A 24,548-nucleotide genomic window follows, 5' to 3' on the forward strand; every position below is an offset into this window, starting at 1 on the left:
CTTTAAAACAGGTTTCTCACAGTGTCAATTATTTATGTTTGGCATTTTTTTTTTATTACCCTGAACGTTCACCTTTGCCTTGAACTATAATTGTTATAAAATGCAGTGGCGGTCCGTGCATTTTCTGGTGGGGCCTTCAGTTATCGGAATCAATCCAACCCTCCAAAACTATTTTATGGCTATAAAACCTCTACTGCATCTACAGCTGCGACACATAAAAAATCATCAATAATAACCTCGTACAATGCAAATATTATTTAGGAATATAGACATTTTACTCACCAAAAATCCTTTTTAACTGTACACAATATCCATTCTCCTTTCTTTCTTTCTTCTTTTCTATAGCCATCGAAGTTAATGCTGAAAGTCGAGCCTGTCCTTTCGTATTTCTGGCATACGTTTTTGTTCGATTTAGTGCTGAAAATGTTCCGTCCCGGTTGCGACAGGCTTGCTTGCTTTGGAGGTGTCCGACCTTTCTTAATGATGTCCAGCTTTTTTTTTCCTTGAAAAGTCTGTCTTAAGAATGGCTTTAAATCAACACAACAATATATTTGCTTGTGCAGCTCGCTCCAGATACAGTTTGGTAGCTCTGGCTAATCCACTCTATGACTAGCCAATCATATTTGGTGAAAGCGATGACGTATCCCTACGCCTGCGACAAGGCAATGACGTGTCCCTATGCCTGCGACAAGGCATTGTGGTGTTGCCAACTCGAAATCTGATTGGTTAAAGCAACAGTCTTATCGACGCTTGTTTAATACAGCAGAGCCCGCAGAACTGATTGTGAAGGCCTTGAGGCAGATTTCTGACCCTGGCAACAAATAATGGCTGAAATGTGATTGGTTAAATGCTTCAATATGAAAACACACATCTGGAAGCAGTGCAACCAGGGGGGAAAGCAATGAAAGGAAGCTAACAGACAATTTGGAATTATTTAATAAGTATTGATGGACAAAATATAAAATATGATTCAGATATTTCTTAGGCCAGCAGAGAAGGCCTTGAAGGCCCTGACGGCCCACCACTGATAAAATGACAGTTCAAATACTGCAATGTACTTTTTACTTTACTTGCACTTTATTTTTATCGTTTTTTTTAAAAAAAAAATGGTATTGATAAACAGTAGACTTTGAATACAGAAAGTGCGAGTTGCATTTTTTGGCGTGACGTCCGTGCTACGGATTTGTTCCGTCTTGTTAGCATGTATTTTGAAATCCAACACAAACCACAGAAAACAGGACATACTTCCAATTTATCGTACATAGCCAAAATTAGGCTAATATAGTGGAGCAATTGTCCAAAAATATCACATAGGAGCTCATTGAAAAAAGCACTAATACATTTGCCAAACTATAGCAAACCATAATTTGGTTGAAAAATAATGAGACAAATAGCGATGGGCGCCATTTGTAAAGCTATGCTAGGTTAAAAAGACGGCAACATTTTCTCATATTTAGCGCCACACAGTCTTTCAAAAATGGTGTGGAAATTTGAGTCACTTTTTTTTGCACATTTATAACAATATGGTATGGGCGACCAAACGTCCGGGCGACCAAACGTCCGGGCGACCAAACGTCCGGGCGACCAAACGTCCGGCGACCAAACATCCGGCGACCAAACGTCCGAGTACCGAATATTTCGATTTAGGATTTACATTTAACATTGAAATAGCGCATTTGTTATTTATAAATGACGTTCCATGCGATTCAGCCCACAGGACTTGAAAAGTCGGAGGAAAGCACACGCCACGGATCGTGAGCCGGCGGCTGGGGGAGCGACTCCCACGACGCGTTGGCGCCCTCGTCCCCGGCCTCGGCGTCATCCTCGGGTACGGCTCGGGAGTCGGATCCCTCCCGAAGCGGCGGCGGAGGCCGGTTGCGCCTTTCCCGGTGAAGCAGGAGGCGCTCCAACGGAACCGTGCTGCTCCTGGGTAGGAAGAGCGCGGTGGGCGGCAGGTTGCGGCCGGCCGAGAAAACCTGGCTGGAGCCCTCCAGGTTGAGCAGGATGCCGGTGCGGACAGAGTAGAAGATGTCACAGTTGTTCTCCAGGAGCCGGTGCTCGAACACGCAGTCGTCGCGCAAACAAACGGCCTACGTGCGACACAATGACAAACAACTTCATCGTTGGTTTGGTAGCCTGTGAACATATTTGCAGGCCCTATCCTAATTCTGCTATATTGTTTGTTTTTCACACCACATTTGTTCCTGATAACCACTTTTTCAAATTTGCTTGTCATTGATGGTGAAGGACGTCCAATCGAATGGGTTAGCTAACATATAGGATTAAATTCGCTGCCACCCTCCAAGTTCAAATCATTCAGATAATTCAGTCCACTAGTGGTACTTGTTTAAATAGCAATCACTTGGTATTCTCATAACAAAAGTGTCTTCAAGAATCTTTGGAACTCACCGAAGTGAAAGGGGTTCCGTTGAGATCCAAACACAGGTAGCGGCTGCTTTTGACGCCCAGGATGGCGACACGCTCCCTGCTGTCCGCCTTGAGCAGGACGACGCCTGCAAAAGCGCAAGGACATCATCATCAACATCATGACCATCCTCCTCCTCCTCTTCCTCAGCATCATCATCACCGCCGCATGCGTACTGTTCGGATTCCGGCTGGCGCTTCTCCGCACGGTTCCGTCCAGCTTGATCTCCAGGTAAAAGTTGCTGAGCTCCGTGGAAGTCTGCAGGTGCACGTACCTCCGCGGGCTGCCCCAGTTGGAGCTGGCCAGGGGCGACAGGTTGGGCACCGCGTAGCCGGCGGGGACGCCCTGCAAGACGGCGAGAAGAAGCGCCAGCGTCCGCGTCCGGGACGCACGGCGCGGTTCTGTGGCCTCCTCCATCCGGGACAACAGTGCTGTCGTCTACGAGGAGGTCTGCCGACTTGGGATGCTATTTAAGGACCCCCGCGGCAGGCTCGCATCCGTCCACCAACGCAGAAGTGCGGCTTTGCAGCGGCGGAAGGGACACTTCCACACAGGCGGCCGGCCACTCCTGCTCGCTCGCATCCGTCCACCAACGCAGATGTGCGGCTTTGCAGCGGCGGAAGGGACACTTCCACCCGGGCGTGTTTTTGACCCACTTGTTGTTGTTCATGCTCTTTATTTTGGGAGACGGCCGTGCCCACCTCCGTGAGGAAATGCCTAAATTGCCCAAACATTTCAACAAGTTGCCCTTTTCCCCAAACATACGCACCTGCCCGACTCTGGAACCATTTAGCCGGTAGAGGGCTCCAGACCTAGACCCAAAAATGTGCACTAAAGAGACACAGTTAAGACAACTTTTGACAATGCAAATAAACCTTCAAAGATACTCTTGATAACTGTTCCAGCCCAATTGATCATTTTGGAATGAGAACGTAACGTAACTCGGGTACTTGAAATTTCTTTTATTGAGATATTTTAGGAGGAATATAGTGGATGACGTACAAAAATAAAGACTTTAAACTTGCTTTGGAGACGTCTTTCTATCCTCTTTTTTAGTTTGTTAGCATGTTTTTTTAGCGACAGTCAAACTAAGGCAGCAAGTGAAGGCGCTCATTCAAACAGTAGCGTCAAATATTGGCTCATTTCCAGAGGGAACATTTTGGGCTTACTAACCTGCAAGATTGATGATGTAAAATTACTTATGGGATGTTTCTCTAAATGACAATAGTCAATAAGGGTGGCTAGAACATTTAACATTTTCAGTGTCATTGACTATGTGGCTTTATGAATTACAATTTGTCAATTCTTATGACAAACCCCACCCCCGCACCCCCCATTTTGCCGCATTGTCCTCTACTCCATGCTTTTTGCAAACTGCATTGAAAATGGAGAAAGGCAGCTACTGCAGTACACGCTCGCGCACACTATGAAAAAAAAAGACCAAAAACATGCTCACGTCAATTATAGAAAAGCCCCTCAATTCCTTTTTTTTTAAACTTCGCCCTATATTTACATTTGTGTGTATTTTTCAAAACATGCAGCAGCTTTCTTGTGCGCTTAAGATCAGCAGCTAAACTTGTGTACTGTGGAACCTCTAAATTATTAGTGTCCGATAAAGTGGGGAAGTCAACTGGATGAAGTTGACTTCAGAGGTGCCACACTACAAAACACTGTTATATCTCAGCACAGATTTGATATGATGCCTGAATTTACATTTAACAAATATGCACAAAGCATTGGAGTGAGTACATGCCGCTACCAAGGAGTAAAATCTAATCCTAGCTAAAATATAAATACTAATTCCTAGGTCTACAATGTCTTCTGTGTCTGTGCTTGCTACTGTAACCAAAGGAATTTCCCAAATACGCGATAAAATAAAGTTCTTATCCAATCGAATCTCATTCTTGCTAATAAAATAAAATGGCGGAAAAGTGGTTATGCCGATGCAATTTTTGCAGGTGCTTGTGTGGATTTTCCCCAGACATCCCAAAAACATGCTTGCTACAGTGATTGGACACTCTAAATTGCCCATAGCTATCAGCGAATGATTGTTCATATCATTGTGCCCTGCGATTGGCTGGCCACTAATTAAGGGTGTCCCCTTCCTACCGTTGGCTGGGATATACTCCAGCACCCCTGCAAAGATAAATGGCTTATAAGATGAATAAATGACCATTCATTCATTTTCTGTACTGCTTATCCTCACAAGGCTCGCGGGGCACCCCAAAATTGGTAGCCAGCCAATCGCAGGGCACAATGAGGCAAACAACCACGCATGTTTTTAGTATGCGGGAAGAAACTGGAGTGCCCGGAGAAAACCCACACAAGCACATGCAAACTCCACAGAGAAAGTTCGCAACCCACTTGGGATCGAACGCTCGATCGCAGTATTGGGCGGCCAGCACTCTAACCACTCCTCCACCGAGCCGTCACCTTTTTTTCTATTCTTAAAACAATCCAGATTTGACATTTTTTTAAATACATTTTCTCCTATTTTTTGCATGTTCCACTTTTTGATTGCAATGGAATTGTCTATAGATTTGTTTGATTAGTCGTAATTTGATGTACTCATCCCCCCTGTATTTGTTCAACATAAATTCAGGAATCCAGGGGTTGATTGATCTAATTTGGGCGCAAAGAACCAGAGACGCCCTCGCCCTCGTTCCCCTTCCGACCCCGCGACCCCCTCCTTCCTTGAGGCTCGTCATTCCTATTTTCTGCCTCGGTCGGGTGTCTCTTACATGCCAGCGCCAAGGCACCTTTTGAAACAGTACAGCAAAGTAGTGCATTTCAAATCAGCCACGCGCACACACAAATACTCTCATTCATGCATTCCAAATGTCCAACTTGCTGCGTTATATGGACATACGATTGTTATTTTCAATTTTTTTTTGTACTTATTGGCTGCCACCGATGGCAGAAATGAGAACATGACAACTTGATTGACTATTTAACATGAAGACAGTGTAAATATTGCCTGTGTATAATGTATTGTGCAACTATTTGTGTCATTGAACGAAAGCAGCAATACATACTATCATTTGTCTGAGCGACAGTTCGTATGTCAACATTTTGATCTCAAGGTGCCACTTTGACTTTTTGGATGCTATAGTACTAGCCAGGGACAGAATTTGATGCCTATCACCGTCAATGGCAGCGAGTGAGTTAATAGGCGTGTCCATATAGCGCACCTGAGCAAGCACCGAGTGAGATAAGCAGCACAGAATGTTGTAAATATACAACGATAGTTCTCCAAATATACATAAGAAATCAATGGGCGTAGTTCATTGCCGCGTTACCTGGAAGGAACTCAAGTCCACATGTGCAAAAGTCCACGTGGCGTCATTACGGCTCACAGCCGCGGGAGGAAGTGCGTGGCGGGGGCGGCGGTGGTGGCCCTGTCGCCTCGCCGCGCCCGCCCGCGACGCCCCAGAGCCACGTAGAAGCCCTTGTAAACAAAAGACTCGTAGGCGTTGTAGTTGTTGGCCAGCAGCGTCTCCCTGAACTTGCATTCGTCACTGAAGAGCTTCTAGAAAGAAACGTGGTCTCAGCGGCCTTGACCCAAACACAATCGAGCATGCTGGAAATGTGTCATTTTGGAGAAAGAGATGCTGGCTTTGGGTCTTTTTTTAGAATTGGGAAAGGGTAGCTCACCTGACTCATTTCGCTGCGGTGAAGAACGCCCAAATGAATGTCTAGGTCTACTAGGTCTAGGCCCCTCCCAGTTGAAGTGGATTGAACGTGTATCACCTTAATTGACACTAACGATTGAATTTATAGGGCAGTTTACGATTGTCATTAAAAGAAACTTAAGATCTAGCATCCACATAACATAAATTCTAAACGAATACCCTGTTTTTTTTTAAATCCCATATGTTCATTTAAGAATGATTCAAACCAAAAGCTTAAAAATAGACACTCTGGGGTTTCCATCCTAATAACAATCTAAAATCGTCTTGAACTATATAGTGAGCGTACACCTGCCATTGACAAATGGAAGCGTTCAATTCACCAAACTAGGAAGACTGGTTCAACCCTCTTTCCACGTGCATTGGACGTCTAGCGCAGTCAATGGCGGCTAATGATTTGAATGAAGTTGTGCAGTGTGCTTGAGTGAATGTGATGCGAGCACATTTACCGTCCCGTAGAGCCTCCCCTTGCGGTTCATGGCGACAAACATCTGGCTCTTGACGCCGAACAAGCTGACCACTCCTCGCTCCACGCTGGAGATCTCGATCAGACCTGCAGGAGAGCCCCATCTCTTTGCGCTCGTCTCGATGACGCGTGGATCGGTCGCCGAGGATGATTGGACTCACTGTGCGGGTCCTCGAGGTGCGCTCCCGCGACGCCGCCGTCCGGGAGCACCTGCAGGTGGAAGCCGATGCCCACGTTGCAGTAGAGGCGGCGCACCCGCCTGACGCCTCGCAGGTAGTCGCTCTGCCAGCTGGGCTGCGCCCCCCGGCCGGCGAGGCCCAAGTAGGAGCGCGAGAAGAGGGTCTCCCATCGTCGCTCCAAGTCCCCGCCGCTGGGGGCCAAGGGGGCGAGTACCCCCCAGGCGCAAGTCCAGAGTAGCAGCGCGGCCGGTAGCGTCATGCCGCAGAGGCGAGCGGGGGCGCGCGTACACCTGCCCTAGAATCGCACCTCGTCCTGGGACATTGCGGCGAAGGCTCGAGGCGCCCTGGCCCGGGATCCGAGCTTGGAGTGGCGACGTTCAGCATCTTCGAAAGCCCCTCGGTCGTCACCAACGCCCGTCCGACCGCCGGCCGGCCGGCCAGTGGCGCGGGAGGGCTCACCTTGGCTGGCTTGGCCCTGACGCGCTCTTCCGTCAGCGGCGTGACATCACCGCCGCAGACCCCCCACTCCACCCCTAGCAATGAGTCACGACGGGAGGAGAAGCGATAGGACAGGACGGAGGCTCGGCAGAGGCGCTTGTGGTGGGCACCGCGGGGTTGGGTGGGGGGTGCTGCACCTTTACATCCCAGCCAAACAAGTGTCAGTTACCAGAGGCAGCGTTTCCCTTCATATCCTTCAAAATAAAACTCCTGGGACCGTAGAAGCGCGTCTTATGTCGTCGGTCGGTCGACCGTGAACGATTGATTACCTTTCAATGCCATTAACTGTGATCGACATCTAATCCATTGAAACTGGGCTTGCGGAAAATCATCAAATGGTGGCGCAACACGTGTAGACCAACCAAATTCAGAGTTTCTTCATCTTCTGTCCAAAAAAATCATATTACAGCAAATCCAATTTTTCCACAACTCGTTTAAAATGCATTTGTCGCCTTTCGCCATCGATGGGATGCCTTTTATTTTGACCAGCCCCCCTCGGTGAGAGGGATTGAAGTGACACGGGAGACCGTTATGAGGTTTGGTGGGGTGGGGGGTTAGCATTCATTGGTGTTGAGCAATCGTGGCAAGGAATGGAAGGACGGATACATTATCCGAGGGCTCGCATGTGCCTGCTCGAGCGCCTTATATAGACCGGAAGCTTGTGGTAAGACTTCCTGGCGCACGCTGATCGGACCGCAGGTGCAGTGGGGGGGGGGGGTTTCCCGGCAGGTACCGTCCCAATAATGACGAAGCCATAAATGCCTCAGTGCTAATGATCCTAAAATCTCATTCCACTGCCTCCATTTTGCATTTCAAGGCCACCAAAGGCCCGATCGGGCAATAGAGAAGACGACCTATCGACAAACCAACCCCGAATCGAATGGCGCTGAGTGGGCACTTTTAATCAAGGGGACATTGATGCCGCCTCAGATTCACTGAGTCAGAAAAACAGACAGAATTTGATTGACTGGTCAGCAGGCTCAGCTGTCTCGTTTGCAATTATAGCATCCTTTTAGTGCGGCCAATCGGCGGAATTAGCAAAGTGTCAGGAAACTAAGAACGGGCGATTAAATCAGGATTTAGCGAGCGACAGCTGGCATTTCGGGGATGACATCACGACACTTGACAATTATAAAAAAGCGGCAATTAGCACAATGTTTTTAGTGTAACCTAATAATCATTTAGGACACAATGAGATTTCAAGCTGACTATTCCTGCTGAGTCATTTTATGTTTAATTCAGCAGCTTGAGAAAAAAAAGAAACTGCAGGACTCTTCTCTTATGAATAAATCAAGTTGGGGGCTTGTGGATGGGGGTGTTTTCTCGCCGGTGATCCCTCCCTCCGCAAGGGAACGTAGAGCAGATCTTGCGGAGGGTGCCGCGTGCCAAATCGGAAGCGGCTGACTCAGCAAGGTGGACGTGACTGGACGTGACTCCTCGTGACGCTGCACTTTACCGTCCCTGAACGCAGCATAAGTGTGAATGACCTGGTTTCATAGCGAGCTCGTCTTTTCAGTCGGCGGTGGGCCTAGGTTTCGTTGCCACTGTCGGCGATAGACTGGGCGTTGGTCGTCAATTGCTGTCAATGACAAACCTAATTTTAAAACAGCGCTCTTCAAATCTAAAGCTGACACTGCCATACTTGCTTGCTACACATTGGCAAAGTCATTGATTGGTGGAAAATGGTTGTTTCTTTCTTCCGTGATCTCACAAAAAGCAGGTCAAAAAATGATACATTCTACTTTTATAAATAGCTATGGGAAAATCATTGTTCAAATGAAGTTCCACAACTCACATCAAAGTAGTTTTCTGTCACAAGATGGATCCTAGTTATGTCACATCCGCCTGAACACAGAAATGGAGGAATAATAATATCCAGAGCTATACTTTATTATAATTTTTTTGTGTCAGGAGCGGCCCGTTTGTCCCACCTGGCTTGCCGTTAGGTTAGAGCAGCTGCAAGTGATCCTTGATTACTTCCTGATGTGTGTATTTAAGCACCACAAAAGTGGTTAGTCATTGTCGGATCGCCCTGCGTGACACTGCATACATCCGTGTGCGGTCGATTCGTCGCCGGTCTTTTGGTCGCCCGGACTGCGACAATGGGCGACCAAAAGACCGGCGACCAAAAGACCGGCGACCAAAAGACCGGCGACCAAAAGACCGGCGACCAAAAGACCGGCGACCAAAAGACCGGCGACCAAAAGACCGGCGACCAAAAGACCGGCGACCAAAAGACCGGCGACCAAAAGACCGGCGACCAAAAGACCGGCGACCAAAAGACCGGCGACCAAAAGACCGGCGACCAAAAGACCGGCGACAAAACAAGGTAAAACAACACGGTCTACGCATCAATATCAAGCATGGTCAATGACAGCTAATGATTATCCAAGCCACAATAGCGACGATTTCGATATCACGGGCCAAAAATAAATATCGACGCAACACTAGCTGAACTGTTACTCGGTGTAAAATCGGCCCACCTGGCGCCCAGAAGCAAAACGTGACAATTTGTTTTACGACTGTGGGAAGATGCGGAGCCATCGTAGAGGGTGTCAGCTGCCAAACCCTCGTCCGATTCCAACCCCCTTCCGTTGGGGAACCCGACACCGGGGGGCAGCGCGTCGAGCGAGAGAATGCGAGTAATCTCGCTGGCACATTTGCCCGCCGCCCTGCGCGTTGGCACCCCCGCCAGATAAAACGCTGGTGACGGCGGGCGATCAAGGCCGAGAAAGAGAGGGGCGTTCGTCACTCGGCTGGCGCGACGAAGATCGAGCCCGTTTATTTTTGTCGCTGCCGGCTGAAATCCAAACCAGAGTTCAAACAATTTTGGCAGCGGGCCCGTTTAGGACAGCAACAAACAAATGAGCTTGAAGAATCGCTGACAAGTTGATACCATTGCAGCCTGAAGGAAACTCAACCTAGAGAAAGCATTCTGGGGGTCAAGTTAAATATGGAGCCCCTCCCCCTCCCCCCCCGGCCCCCCAAAAGTGTCAGGACACCCTAACGGCCACCTGATGGTTGGTGACCGCAATGCAGCACTGGAGAAATGCGGTCTCCGCTGATCGACCGAACTGCAAACTTGGACAGAAAATGTAAGCATTGACTTATTGACGAGCAAGAAGAAGGTCTCCCGCTAATCGATATCCCGTGGTTTGCATGGAAGCAATTAGCATCCTAAATTTATTCCGTCTGCAGCCTCCACGTTCTACCACGTCCCTAGCAATTAGTCTCGCGGGCAAAGCATGTAGTTAAGATGTGGGAAAACAACCTCCGGAAGCCGCCCACTGATGAGTCTAGCCACTCGCCAGACGCGAGCGGCGGTCTGCCCCGCCGACCCACGTGACGGCGGAAGGTCACGCCGGATATTCCACGCAAAAATACATTTGGCACAACGAGGTAAGGCGCAATCCAAATGTAAACAACCGCATGAGGGCAGAGGCGCTGGCAAAGTAGCACCCTGAAAGGAGCACGCTCACACCATAATGATGGCGTTGGCATGACGTGGACCACATCCGAGTAAGATTTTGCTCGCAACAGGTGTCAATGGCATTTATGGAAACAAACAGTGCATTTTATTCCATTCCAAACACTTTTTTTTGTCCCAAATAGAACATTGATGGACTTGAAAACAATGAATGGCTTTTTTTTCTACCTGACTACTTATTTATATGACCACTTATTCATGTTGACTATAATCTCATTTGACTAATTATTTAACTTTACTACTTATGATGCTAACTACTTATTATGTTGACTACTTATTATGTTGACTACTTATTATGTTGACTACTTCTTATGTTGACTAATTATGTTGACTATTTATTCATGTTGACTACTTATTAGGTTGACGTCTTATTTATGTTGACTACTTATTACTTCGACGTGTTAGTTTTGTTGACTACTTATTATGTTCACTATTTATTCATGTTGACTTCTTATGTTGACTACTTATTTATGTTGACTACTTATTATGTTGACTACTTATCATGTTCACCACTTATTATGTTGACTATTTATTTATGTTGACTACTTATTATGTTTATCACTTATTATGTTGACTATTTATTTATGTTGACTACTTATGTTGACTATTTATTTATGTTGACTACTTATGTTGACTATTTATTTATGTTGACTACTTATGTTGACTATTTATTTATGTTGACTACTTATGTTGACTACTTATTTATGTTGACTACTTATTTATGTTGACTACTTATGTTGACTACTTATTTATGTTGACTACTTATGTTGACTATTTATGTTGACTAGTTATGTTGACTATTTATTTATGCCTACTTCTTATGTTGACTAGTTATTCATGTTGACTACTTATTATGTTGACTATTTATTTATGTTGACTACTTATGTTGACTATTTATTTATGTTGACTACTTATGTTCACAATTTATTTATGTTGACTCCGTATTATGTTGACTATTTATTTATGTTGACTACCTATGTTGACTACTCACGTTGACTATTTATTTATGTTGACTTCTTATGTTGACTACTTATTTATGTCGACTACTTATTATGTTGACTATTTATTCATGTTGACTAGTTATGTTGACTATTTATTCATGTTGACTAGTTATGTATGTTGACTAGTTATGTTGACTATTACGTATTATGTTGACTATTACGTATTATGTTGACAATTTATTTACGTTGACTCATTATGGTGACTATTTATATATGTTGACTACTTATGTTGGCTACTTATGTTGACTACTTATGTTGACTACTTACGTTGACTATTTATTTATGTTGACTTCTTATGTTGACTATTTATTTATGTTGACTACTTATTTATGTTGACTACTTAATTATGTTGACTACTTATTATGTTGACTACCTATTATGTTGACTACTTATTATCTGGACTATTTAGTTAAGCTGACTACTTATTATGTTGTTATTTTGTTTTGTTTTAATGAACGGAAAGATGAGTTTGAAGGCGAGACACACGTAAAAGGCAGCTGTGTATTTTAAATGCATATGTTAATAAAATACTGCATTGAAGGTCCTACAAAATGATTGCATAACGGTAAAACCTTTTTATAGTATATCAATAAATTAACCTCAAATTGAAAGTGGTGTTAAACACTGCACTCATTGCATGTTTGTGCATTTTTACTTATTCTTCTATCCAAAATGGAGCTATCTTTTCAGTAAAAACAATAAAAATAACCCCCCAAAATAGAAACATTTAAATTTTTTGTTGAGTTTTTACCCCAAAATATTCCTACAAAATGATGACATTACAGAGAACCAATTTTCCATGTCAATAAACAAACCTCCAATTTTAAGAGGTGAAATACTATAATGTGTATTTCGACTTATTCTTCTATCCAAAACGTAAAAACGAGTATCAGTACAAACAAGAAAAAAATAACCCCCCAAAATAGAAAAAATGTTTATTATATTTTTTAGTTTTGACCCCAAATTCATTCATGAATAGAGACAAAGCACCTCTAGTTTGTAGTCTTGAGCAGAAGAGGGCGGTATTTGATAATGGGAAGAAACTGCAATAACTAAAGCTAAGCACAGCAATGAAGTATCCTTCTAAAAAAAGTCCTTCTTCTTATTCGCATATATTGCATAAGTGAGGGCACATTAGACATACAAGTGTTATCCTCTCCTTTTAAACCTTTAATCACTGAGTTAACCTGTGATCCTAACTAAACTAACTCAATTCCCCTTATTAGCTCAACCTGATGATCTCAATCTTCTTCAAATTCCGGTCTTTCAAGGGCCTGGGCAGGACCCCCTCCTCCGTCTCCCCCAACAGCTCTTGCGCCTCATTCTGCGACGCCCCTTCACCCCCATTGACCCACCCGTTCTGTCCATCCTTTGGACACTCTCCGTTGTAGGTCTTGACGTAGTCCGCCACGCGCCAGCCGCGAAATTCCCCGGGCTCGGCGCAGGTGAGTCCCGTGTGGACCACGCCGGGGTGCAGCTTCAGCCAGTAGATCAAGTAGTGGATGTTGTAGTCGCAGATCCACGGGTTGTTGTCCAGAGACAGCTTGCGCAGGAAATACAGGTCCTCCAGGACGCCGTAACGGAAGTAGTGGAGGCCGTTGTTGGACAGGTCCAGCTCGCGCAGGTACAGCTGGCCTGCAAATGCACCTGGAATGCACATTTACAAAATATACACATATTTACCGTATTTTCACGACTATAAGGCAAACATAAAAGTCTTACATTTTCTCCAAAATAGACGGGGCGCCTTATAATCCAGTGCGCTTTATATATGGAGCAATACTAAAATTGTTATCACGATAAAATAAAATAAATCAGTCAATAGGATAACTACAGCAAGCAGCCCCCGACTCTACTATTTTCCCCGTAGAAAAAGTACTGCGCAGTGACTGCTGGGATATATAGTTCTTTTGTCAATACACCCAACGGATTGTGGCCTGGACATCAACATCAACACAGCTTTACGAAGCATGGAAGACAGCGTTGGAATAGTTACGCTAGCTACTAGTTAGCTACTATTTGCGAATGGATTGTGGCCTGCGATCGGCATCAACACAGCCTTACGAAGCATGGAAGACGGTGTTGGAATACTTACGCTAGCTACTATTTGCGAATGGATTGTGGCCGCCTGGACGAACGTATAAAACTCAGCGTTTTCGATAACTCATTTGGACAATTGTTCAATTCGGACACAGAAAATGAGGACTTTGATGGATTTGTGGGTGACGATGACGTGAGTACATTGTAAAATGGCTAAATAAAGTACAACCGAACTCAGTTTTGCTTCCGTTGCCTTTTTAAAAACTGTTTTTAGCGTGTGGGTGTAGCGTCTATGTGTAAGCTGGTGTATGTTTTGCCATGCCTGGCTGCGTCTATAAAAACGGTGCGTCCTTTGTGTGTGTAAAATACAGAAATAGCACTCGTTACTGACACTGCGGCTAAAAATACGATGCGGCGTATAGTCGTGAAAATACGGTATATGACAGGAACAGTACGATAAAAGTCCAAAGGTTTGAGAACAGGATCGACAGGAACTTTCATCGTTGGAATGACCCAAACGTTAGCGAGTGGCCCGGTTAACTCTCACAGGAAATGAATACGAGTCAATGGCGCGTCTCATACGCAGACGGGAAGGAAGCGAGACATCGGAATAAGATATTTCCTAGCGATTTCTGCTGGCCTAGAGCTCGGCTTTGATCTCCAAGATAGAGGACAGGGTAACAGGAAGCGGGAGGGGTTAACTTTAGGATTCAGAGTTCATCAAATGAAGGAATACTTTTAAGGAGACGTCGTGATTTACCTTCCAAAACATTCACAGATTTTTTTTCCCACAAATACTGAAACGGAGTGCAAAGCGGTCATTGGAGGATAGAAATTGGAAATACATCCGTTTTTTTATGGGTTCAATATTGACGTACGGGCTAATTTAACATGATTTCCCCAATTCATCATTTTGGATGAACTCACTATGAAATGGTAAGACAGAATGCTAAATTGGTTTTCTACATGAAAAGGTACATTAATGCATGGATACCATATTTCTCATCACAATATCGCAGTGGCGGTCCGTGAATTTTCTAGCGACGCCTTCAGAATCAATCCAACCCTCAAAAACTATTTTAATTTGGAAGTATTCATGGACAAAATATAATTAACATCAGTCTCTGATTCAGATATTTCTTAGGCCAGCAGAGAAAGCCTTGAAGGCCCTGATGGTACACCACTGCAATATCGGATTCCTTCATCGTTTGACTGTATCCCTTGTGTTGTGGAATTTGATTTTTTTTGTAAAATTGGCACCTGGGTCTATTTGGTTAAGGCTGGTGCTGCTGAGGTTGAGCATCTTCAGGTCTTTGGACTGGAGGAAGTGCTTGGGCCGAAGATCTTTGATGTTGTTGCCGGACAGATCCATCTTCACGATGTCGGAAGGCAGGCCGGACGGGACGTTATTCAAACCTGCGGGCATAAAGGGGCCGTCGTTATTTTGCGGTAAATTGCATGCAGAGACGGTGAGGTTGACATCTTTGGAAGGAATTACTTGCGTATCATAGTCCAACCATCAAAATGCATCTCTAATACTGCAACATGTATGAGCTTTTGGGGCATTAGAATAATACGGTAATAGCTCGACACTTTGCAGATGGACTAACACAGCTTATATTCGAAAAATTTCAAGTGTAGGAACAATAATATGAACATGAAATGGGGGAAAAAGGGAAATTCCAATTGTTGGGTTTATTCTGGGATGTTACTATATGTTCATTAAGCATTTTAATAGGTAATGAAGCTATAAATTAATTTGTGCTTTATGTTAGGACCGAGTAAGCTCGAGGACACTTTCCCCGCACAGCTGCTTTCGGGGCCAGTTAATTGTTTTCAGGACCATTGACTGAACAGGACACCATGTTACAGGCCGAGACTGTTGATCTGAGTTGGCAATGAAGATCTACGAGGGACTCTTAAATTGCTTTGACTTGGATTCCGGCAGATGGCGATAATCGCATTATTGTTTAAAAATACGATCGCTCTGTTTACCTTATAAAGAAATTATATGCTTATTCGTGCAAATTCTTACGCAGTTGTTTTGGTTTCCGATCTAATATGAGCAGTTGTTTTTTGACCTTAATGGTGTTATTTGGTTAGCTTATGCAATTGTTTGAATCAGATTACCTTAAATGTTTTGATTATGCGCTGACTAAATTGACAGAGGAAGATGCCGTTTCTTTAGAATCCTCTTGGACGAAGGCGAGTTGGGAGTGATTTTCCTTGCAAGTTGTAGCCAGTGTATGTTAATGATGTCTCCCTGTTTTGATTAAAGTGTATTAATAATAAATCTATCACCAATTCGAGAAGCCAGTGTCTGCTATTGTGAGTTAAATGACAGCACAGAGAGGCTTTTAAAAGTCCAAATAGACAGCATTAAAACACAGTCCCTACATCGCAGTTATTCAATCAGGTCCTGGAACCTTACACTTTGGAATTTTTGGTCAAAGTAAAACGCCCTGCTCAACGCGTTTTATCAGAGGAAACGCCTAAAAGTTGCTTGCATCAACGATTTGGCCACAAATATGAAAGAAATAGTGTCAATTCCATATGTGTCCATGTTTTGCATCCACCAGGTTTTTTATGCATCTGTTTTCTCCATCTTGTCAACGTCAAAAGTTCCCACAGGTCACGTCAAAGTCAACAGGAGCCCCCAAAGAACAGAGTCTAGCTATTTTCAAGATGTTGCGTAGGTCGATCGACGCCCCCCCATCTCCCCCATCTCCCCTCTCAACAACAAACAAGTGTCTCCAGACCTTTCTGAGGTCTAGAATGACACATTTCCCCTCAGATTAGCCTTTAATGCACCAAACAGAAATTCCAACACACCGACTTTAACGTCCGGCTGCGAAGATTTCTGCTTCCCACAAGATAAACAGAACCGGAAAATTGTTTGTGGCACACTTTTGCTTGGAAGCCTTTGAATGAAATGATAAAAAAAACGTTTGTGGATTCCTCAGGGTTTGCAACATGGCCTCTAGCGTGGGTAATAAACCAGTTGCAGGTGAACGGATAAAATCACACAGAACCAGTGGCGGTCGGTGCATTTTCTCGTAGCGCCTTCAACGGGTAAAATCCACTTCCTAGCAGCATTTAATGATTAAATACAAATACTGGAGCTTTTCAGACATTCCAACCGGGCCGGGGGGGATTTTCCCAAGAAAAGACAGCGATGGACGTCAATGGCGAAACGGCAAAAAATGCACTAAAATGGGGTAAAATCCACTTCCTAGCAGCATTTAGTGATTAAATACAAACACTGGAGCTTAAATACAAACACTGGATCCTAAAACAGAAAAACGGCACTCATGATTTACTTTCCCGGGCGACACAAAATGATGCGGCGGGCCAGATTTGGCCCCCGGTCCGCCACTTTGACACATGTGCTCTAGATGTCGCTGTATGACGCTGACAGCTTGACTGTTTGGGTACATTGCTTGCTGACACACTATATTTTGATAGTAAAAAGACGGAAGTGACTGACGCATATCATGCTTCAAATATGACTATTAGCCGTCGACGATGATGTTTTCGTCTGCGACGATCCGGATTACAGGGCCTTCTCTGCTGGCCTAAGAAATATCTGAATCATATATTATATTTTGTCCATCAATACCTATGATTCCAAATGGTCTGTTAGCTTCCTTTCATTGCTTTTCCCCCTGGTTGCACTGTTTCCAGATGTGTGTTTTCATATTGAAGCATTTAACCAATCACATTTCAGCCATTATTTGTTGCCAGGATCAGAAATCTGCCTCAAAGCCTTCACAATCAGTTCTGCGGGCTTTTAACCAATCAGATTTCGAGTTGGCAACACCACAATGCTTTTTCGCAGGCATTGCCATTTTGCTGTAAATGTCACTCGGAAAAAGGGTGGCAAAATCTGAAAATGCTCTTTAATATGAGTTTTGACGTTTAGCAGCTTTCAGATAGCATTTTTACGCGTTTCCGCCGACTTGCATTCAAAAGGGAATCCCATTTATTTCTGGCCCCCCAGTGGGTCTGCAGCTATTTCCCAACCTATTCCTAAATTACAGCTGGAAAGTGTTTGGCATACGTCTCCGCCAAAAGTCTCTGGAACTGGCTTTGGGTGCTTCAAATGGTCCAAGAGAAGCTGCGGTCGAGGAAAAATAAGAACTTCCCACTTTGGAGTTTTTGATGAAAGGGCAAATTGCGGATCACGCACCAAACAAAAGGGTTTTCCAGATTTTTCTGTGCATTCTCGGCCACGCCCGGTCAGAACTGAAAGAGCGAGAATCGAAAAACTACATTTTAAAGCTTCGTTTTGTATACTCGCTTCATTTTTTTTTCCATCGTACAGTTCAATTCAGGACAGTCGGTTGAGGTTTTCGTGAATGGCCAAATGTGCAGCACAAATATGAGAGGGAGCATAAATACATTGATGATTTATTTGCACTGCAGCTCGTTAAACCGCATGGCCTACATCAAACTTGACTTCTGAGTCTGTAAGTTGTTATTGCATATGTTTTATATTGTTTACGTAGACTTTGTGCTTGGGATTTAGGCCCAATTTTTGTCAGCCAAGGCGTTTTTTCTTTATGTTTGCACAAGTAAAGTCAGCTGTGCTATCTTTAGGGAATCCTACAACCCTGCAGTCAAACTTGGCTTTCATAACTCAGTCCTGAAACGACCAGCCAATGTCTCCAGACCTGGCAGAGGTTACATTCTCCTACTTTGGGACTTCATTTTGAATAATGCCCTTCATTTCAAAACAACTTTTCGCTTGCTTAGAAGAGTGTTTTGGACAACTTCTCTAGCCGCCTCCAATGAATCCTTGCACTGAGAATGACGTGGAGCCTGAAATTTGCTGTGGTTCACCTCAGAGAAGCAGTTCTCAAACCACAGGGGCGGCGCCATTTCAACGCGGGAGCAGGAAATGAGGACGAACCCCAAAAAAGGACCTCATTTTTCTCTGGTTTGGGGTTAAAGCGGAAAGCAGGTTTCTAAATTTATCCTAAGTGGACATACTTGCCGTTCTCTTGGGATCAATCCCTGTAATTTGGGAACCACTTCTTATTGTTGTGTTGATGAAGAGTCGATATAGGGGTTGATATCGAGCCCCTATAGTTAGTTGAATGACTATTTCAGTAAGCAAAGTAGTCCACTAGCCTTTTTTTTGTATGAGTGGGCTACTTAGTGCATCAGGTCTTCATCTTGTTTTTCTATAAGCAGAACTGCTGGCTATCGATAAAAGGATTTAGAATTTGAGACAGAGAGCCCATTCACTGGAAAATATGCCTACCCTTCTTCCTCAACCATTTGAACCACACAGAAGGCACTTTGTGGTATTCTGCCGGAAGATTTTTGGCCAGTTGAATCATGCTTTCAGATATTTTACGACTTGACTATTGTTCATAAGCAGAGGGAGCCAAAAGGTTGCTGGTAAAATGTATAGGAAAAGATAAGAGAAAAGCTCCTTTGAGTGATGGTCTGCGCGGTTGGCAATGTTGTCGCCCTTTTTTGGGGGGAGCGTAGAAACAGTTTTCGGATCACGAAAGACTCATTCGCATCCGGATGTCAATCGGAATCCCGTCTTCCTTTGTGTCATGAGATTCGTGAAATCCTCCGTGATTTTTGTGGAGGAATTCAATTCAGGTCAGCGGCAGCCACAGCCATGCTCACCTTTGTTGCTGCAGTCCAGTACGGGTTTGGGGAACAAGTAGGTGTGGCACATGGATGTGGCCCCTGTCGTTATGACGGGTGGCTTAGGTTGAGTCACATCCACCTGGTTGTCACCTGCACACAACGAGTCCACGTTCAGCTTCTTCAACTTCTGGCCCCTGAGCGAAAGAGGCTCCGCACACTTGGCGTAATTGCCCAGGTTGCGGTTACTAGGCACCTGCAGCGTCCTAAGCAGGCTGTCCAACGGGCAGTGACAGCTCCAGGGGTTGTCGTAGAGTCGCAGGTAGGCCAGGCGGGGCAAGGGAAGCAAGAGTTCCTCGCTGGCCGTTTTCAGCTTGTTGTGTTGGAGAAGCAACGTCCTGAGTTTGGGCAGCCCGCTAAACGCTCGCTCTTCCACCATGGAGATGTCGTTCTGCTGGAGGTCCAGGCTCTTCAGTTGGGTGAACTTGGAGAACATGTTGTCCCTCAGAACCTAAACAAGGAGATATGGGATTTGTGGTCATTTCTGAGTGCGTGTACAACTGCATTTTGTTCAAGTTCATAAGGAACCTTTAAATGCCACCAAAAAAACCCCAACAGGAATTCACTTGGAATTGCCCTGGGCAGAAACCGAAAAACGAACAAGAAGCGTCCGTGAAAGTCCTTTAAAATCAATAGATAATGATCCAAAATTTACCGGAAGTGCCTTCAAATGGAAGTGCCTGCTATTAACAATGAGAGATGTTCAATTCATTTCATCTTTCATTCCCGATGATGGCACTAGATGTCCAATTCAATGCGACTGGGAGGGGCGAATGAAGGACTGTTGATTCGCCCCTCCCGGTCACCATGGATTGGACGCCCAACCGTTAATTGTTCTCTAAAATCCAACATATGGGTACGTGGTTGGAAGAGAAATGGAAGGCTGTTCATTCAATGAGTGCATTTCTGCCAGATTTTCATTTGATCTCAAGCCCCGCCCCCAAAAGACAGTGCACAGATGTTCATGCTGTCAACAAACGGATGCAATTTGGGTCACGGTGATAGGTCATATCCACCGACTGCACGGAAATGACTTCAGGGGTCTTCACGAGAGACATAAAAGTGGTCTGTCTGGACAAGCTGTGGCTTATGTCAGAACTGCAACCAGAGTTTTGTGTCCAAGATCCTGACAGCTGCTCGTACTTGCCTGGATTTTATTCCTGGCCAGAAGCAGGTGGTGGATATCTTTGGGCCAGTCTTGCATGACGGTCGTCAGCTGCCTGTCCTGGCAGTCCAGGTACTTCTCCCCCGCTTCCTCATACTCCTTGCATTCCCGAGTTTGGCGCTTGACCAACCTTCCCCGCCATCCAGACCCATCGGCCAGGCCGGAACGTGGGCCTCTGCCAGGATGGGCCAACCCGAGGAGCAGCAGGAGACAGAACCAGGCGAGGAGACGCATGCTGGTAAAGGACGCTGGTCGGGAGGCGGAAGTTGTCACAGCTGCGAGGGAAAAGAACAGGAAATTTGTGTTTGAAAACGGATCTGCATGTCATGGTCAAACGAGGGAGTCTTTTGCCATCAAAAGGAGAGAAAAAGCCTTCCGAGCATCACATGGCGACACTCAGAACTGCCGAATGAATCATTTCCAATTGTAGCAAACCGCAACCCTCCCCTGGACAGTCTAGCGCACTGGAACAAGACCGTCACTGTGGATGATCCTTTTTTTTGTGTGAATAACAGACAGGCGCAGCTGAGAATGTATATAGTCAGAAGAATTTTTTCCTCCCTCTGTCTTTACAAGGAACAAACTCCAACTTTGTTTTTCTTGCATTGACTTCTAGTCAAGTTCCACCCCAAATAAGTTCATACAAAATGGCTCGATGGACTGCACTCAGTACCCGTTATGTAAGACGTTTACCATTGTCTTTGAATCATTTCCATCATTGTTTAGTGAGGAAATGTTATCTTTCAGTATGTTTGCCTTTTCCACATTTGACGGTCGATCCTGTGAGATGAGTTGACATGTTTCAGGGTCTTGTGTTAACGGCTTATATTAGGTGCAAATTGCCAAGACATTACGTTTTTTGTTTCTTTTTATCCGCAAATATTTGCCAGCTCCAGAAAGCACTGCCAACTTGTACTCTTTAAGAGCAGGGAGGATGATTACAGTGTTATGTGAGTTGGCGAAACAATTGTTTCTGAAAATGGGAGACGTCAATTGGTCATAAATTGTACCCACGGATGTGAAAGCAATGCAATTTACAGATGTGATTTCAAAATAAAGTTAAAAAGCAGATGTGTGGCCATATATAGAGGGACTTCTGCCACTTTGGACACTTTGCCCACTTGGATTCAACAATTCTTTTCCTCGCAAGAAATACACATGATGTTTTTGGGGTTGTTGATGGGTCATTTTTGACTTTGGCAGACATCATCACACCACCTACAGCAGGGGTAGGGAACCTATGGCTCGGGAGCCACATGTGGCTCTTTTGATGGGTGCATCTGGCTCTTTGCTAACCTGTGAGCTAAAATATGGAAATTGCTGGTGACAGAACTGAGATATTACATCTAGAACTGCTTTAATATTCTTTTTTTTTTTTGCAGTAGACTCTTATGGAATGCATCCTCTCATTGATTAGCAACAGCATAAGAATCTTTAAAAAAATATTCAGCTTTTTCCACTTTAAAAGTGGTGAAATTACAAAAAAAATTGAAAAGGCACCGGTTTACATGTATGTATTTTGACTTTTAAATTCGTAGTATGGCTCCCAAGGAATAACATTGGAAAATATGAATTGTTTGTGGCTCTCTTTGTCAAAAAGGTTCCTGACCTCTGACCTACAGGAAGAAAACTGTGGCAAAGCCAGTTTCAGGACAAAGGAAACTTCTCTGAAAACCATTTTCAAGTCTGGCTTTCAAAAAGGAAGAACATGAGTCAATTGACAGAACATCAAAGAGCCTCGAAATGAAATCATGCCATTTAAACACATGGTTTTCCCGAAATCTGAGCGGTGTCGGAGGTGCTTAGTCAAAGTTCCTGAATGGCTACTTCCTTAAAAATGTCCCCCTCAGAACATGACACGATTGTCCACGGGGAGCCCTTCTGGCACAAGGGCCACTTTGTTTGCACGAAGAAATAAAGCAGAACCATAAGTGGACCCCTTGCAAACAATAGCCTTCAACCGTTTTAATAACAAGGTATTTTGGGGTTAATTACAGAAAAGAATGAAATGACTATGTTCTCTTTCTGCGGTAGGAACTCTAAAACATGCTGATGCAGACTTACAGTACGGAAGAGTAAGCGAGCATTACGGAGGATCCCTGAGTGCCTAATTGAAGACAGATTTGTTTGTTTCTGCAAACAAGGATAGAAACCTTCGGATAAAATGATGGCGATGGATTCAGTCGCTTTGACCGAACTCTCTTCGGGGAACAAGTTGTTCCGTGGTTTTCCTTTGCTTTGTGTTGGGATTAACAATGTATAGTGGTAGAGATATGCTTTTCACCGTCACCCCCACCCCCACTCGTGTTCATGCTCCCGAAAACATCTGGATTTTGTCACGGGTGGGAAAGCGCTACATTCAAATCATTCATCAACGACTCTGTGGGTCACTACGGGCACTTTGGGGTTGCGCCTCAATGTAAAAGGGTGCTGAATGGAAGACAGCTGGATGGACTTTTTTTAGGCATTTTTAATGGGCAGTGTGGCAGGACTAAGTTGGCAGAGGACATTAAAGGAAATGGCCAACTTCGAAGTAGTAGTGAGGAGCTGAAACTCGAAATAAAGTTTTTTTTTTTTCCCCTCCCCTTCCCATTTTGTGAATTCCAAGCTGAAACCACATGTGGCTGAAATCCTCCTCGCATGGGGGTATCCATGTCCATTTGCATGAAGCAGAGTACGTCAAGTTGTCCCAAAAGTTATATAACGCGGACCAAATTGTCCTAGATAAACATGCGTTGAGTTTAGAATGCTTACAATCGCAAGACCGTCCGATATGGAGGAGTAAATGAAGGCAGTTCCAAATGTTTTCTTCTTTCCCGTGGAAGAACTCTTGGCTTTGTGGGAGGGCAAATTGGGTGGCTGGAAGAAGCGCTTACATCAGCGCAATTGTCATTTATAGACTTCAATGTCTACCCAGTTTGCCTTTGACTTTTTTTGCCACCCACCAGAGCACTTTTCGAAAAACGCCTGCAAATGTTCCAAAAGCAAAAGAATCCGTCCGCTGTCCCCAGAAAAAAACTTCAATAAGCTGCCAGGAATTTTTATAACAAACATGCGGTAGGATGTATATGAGAGTGGATCGGAATGCAGTGTCACATCAGTCCTACCTGACCAGGGAGGGACTCGGGTTCGGGTCGGTCAATTAGGACCTGCAAATCGCCGGTATTTCCCGCGTCGCCGGCTCCTAATCCTGACATGAGCGCGGCGTCCAAGCCAAGATCGTCTGCCTCTGAACTTAAAGCAGTGAGTCGAAAACTGGCGTCTCTCCCCCCCTCTCTCTCTCATTCTCTCTCTCGCCCTCTCTCTTTCTTACACTCACTCTCTCTCTCTCTCACAAGTTTGCTTACTAAACATCGATCCCAAGACGGTGTATTAACTGGTCCCATGCACCATTCCATAAACAGTACTCGGACGTTTCGTCGGTAGACGTTTGGTCCCCGGACGTTTGGTCCCCGGACGTTTGGTCGACCGGACGTTTGGTCGACTGGACGTTTGGTCGAACGGACGTTTGGTCGAACGGACGTTTGGTCGAACGGACGTTCGGTCGAACGGACGTTCGGTCGAACGGACGTTCGGTCGAACGGACGTTCGGTCGAACGGACGTTCGGTCGAACGGACGTTCGGTAGAACGGACGTTCGGTAGAACGGACGTTTGGTAGAACGGACGTTTGGTAGAAAGGACGTTTGGTAGAACGGACGTTTGGTCGAACGGACGTTTGGTCGACCGGACGTTTGGTCGACCGGACGTTTGGTCGAACGGACGTTTGGTCGAACGGACGTTTGGTAGAACGGACGTTTGGTAGAACGGACGTTTGGTAGAACGGACGTTTGGTAGAAAGGACGTTTGGTAGAACGGACGTTTGGTAGAACGGACATTTGGTCGACCGGACGTTTGGTCGACCGGACGTTTGGTCGACCGGACGTCAGTTCT

General features: G+C 45.0%; 3 protein-coding genes across 5 annotated transcripts; all 3 read right to left on the bottom strand.

The window, feature by feature from the left end:
- Positions 1 to 790: 790 nt before the first annotated feature.
- Positions 791 to 2,851, bottom strand: LOC144069145 (fibroblast growth factor 23-like). The gene is made up of 3 exons (XM_077594284.1): positions 2,602 to 2,851; positions 2,410 to 2,513; positions 791 to 2,090 (listed from the first exon to the last, which is right to left on the bottom strand). Exons 1-3 carry the CDS (start codon positions 2,840 to 2,842, stop codon positions 1,707 to 1,709), a joined length of 729 nt encoding a protein of 242 aa, XP_077450410.1. The 5' UTR covers positions 2,843 to 2,851; the 3' UTR covers positions 791 to 1,706.
- Positions 2,852 to 3,089: 238 nt separating this feature from the next.
- LOC144069146 (fibroblast growth factor 6-like) lies at positions 3,090 to 7,458 on the bottom strand. Of its 3 annotated transcripts, XR_013298393.1 has the most exons (4): positions 6,742 to 7,455; positions 6,564 to 6,667; positions 5,725 to 5,954; positions 3,090 to 3,237 (listed from the first exon to the last, which is right to left on the bottom strand). XR_013298393.1 is itself a non-coding variant. In XM_077594286.1 (3 exons), the coding sequence occupies exons 1-3, from the start codon at positions 7,016 to 7,018 to the stop codon at positions 5,778 to 5,780; spliced, it is 555 nt and encodes a 184-aa protein (XP_077450412.1). In that variant the 5' UTR covers positions 7,019 to 7,458; the 3' UTR covers positions 3,368 to 5,777. The 3 variants fall into 3 exon arrangements, 2 of the variants coding, with proteins under 2 accessions (XP_077450412.1, XP_077450411.1); XM_077594286.1 differs by lacking the exon at positions 3,090 to 3,237 and having other exon boundaries at positions 3,368 to 5,951; positions 6,742 to 7,458; XM_077594285.1 differs by lacking the exon at positions 3,090 to 3,237 and having other exon boundaries at positions 3,368 to 5,954; positions 6,742 to 7,453.
- A 5,207-nt stretch (positions 7,459 to 12,665) lies between these two features.
- lrrc17 (leucine rich repeat containing 17) lies at positions 12,666 to 23,857 on the bottom strand. The gene is made up of 5 exons (XM_077594069.1): positions 23,725 to 23,857; positions 20,600 to 20,892; positions 19,432 to 19,903; positions 15,046 to 15,201; positions 12,666 to 13,392 (listed from the first exon to the last, which is right to left on the bottom strand). The coding sequence occupies exons 2-5, from the start codon at positions 20,849 to 20,851 to the stop codon at positions 12,968 to 12,970; spliced, it is 1,305 nt and encodes a 434-aa protein (XP_077450195.1). The 5' UTR covers positions 20,852 to 20,892; positions 23,725 to 23,857; the 3' UTR covers positions 12,666 to 12,967.
- Positions 23,858 to 24,548: the final 691 nt, after the last annotated feature.

The sequence above is a fragment of the Stigmatopora argus genome, chromosome 23 (assembly GCF_051989625.1).
Source record: "Stigmatopora argus isolate UIUO_Sarg chromosome 23, RoL_Sarg_1.0, whole genome shotgun sequence".
NCBI lineage: Eukaryota > Metazoa > Chordata > Actinopteri > Syngnathiformes > Syngnathidae > Stigmatopora > Stigmatopora argus.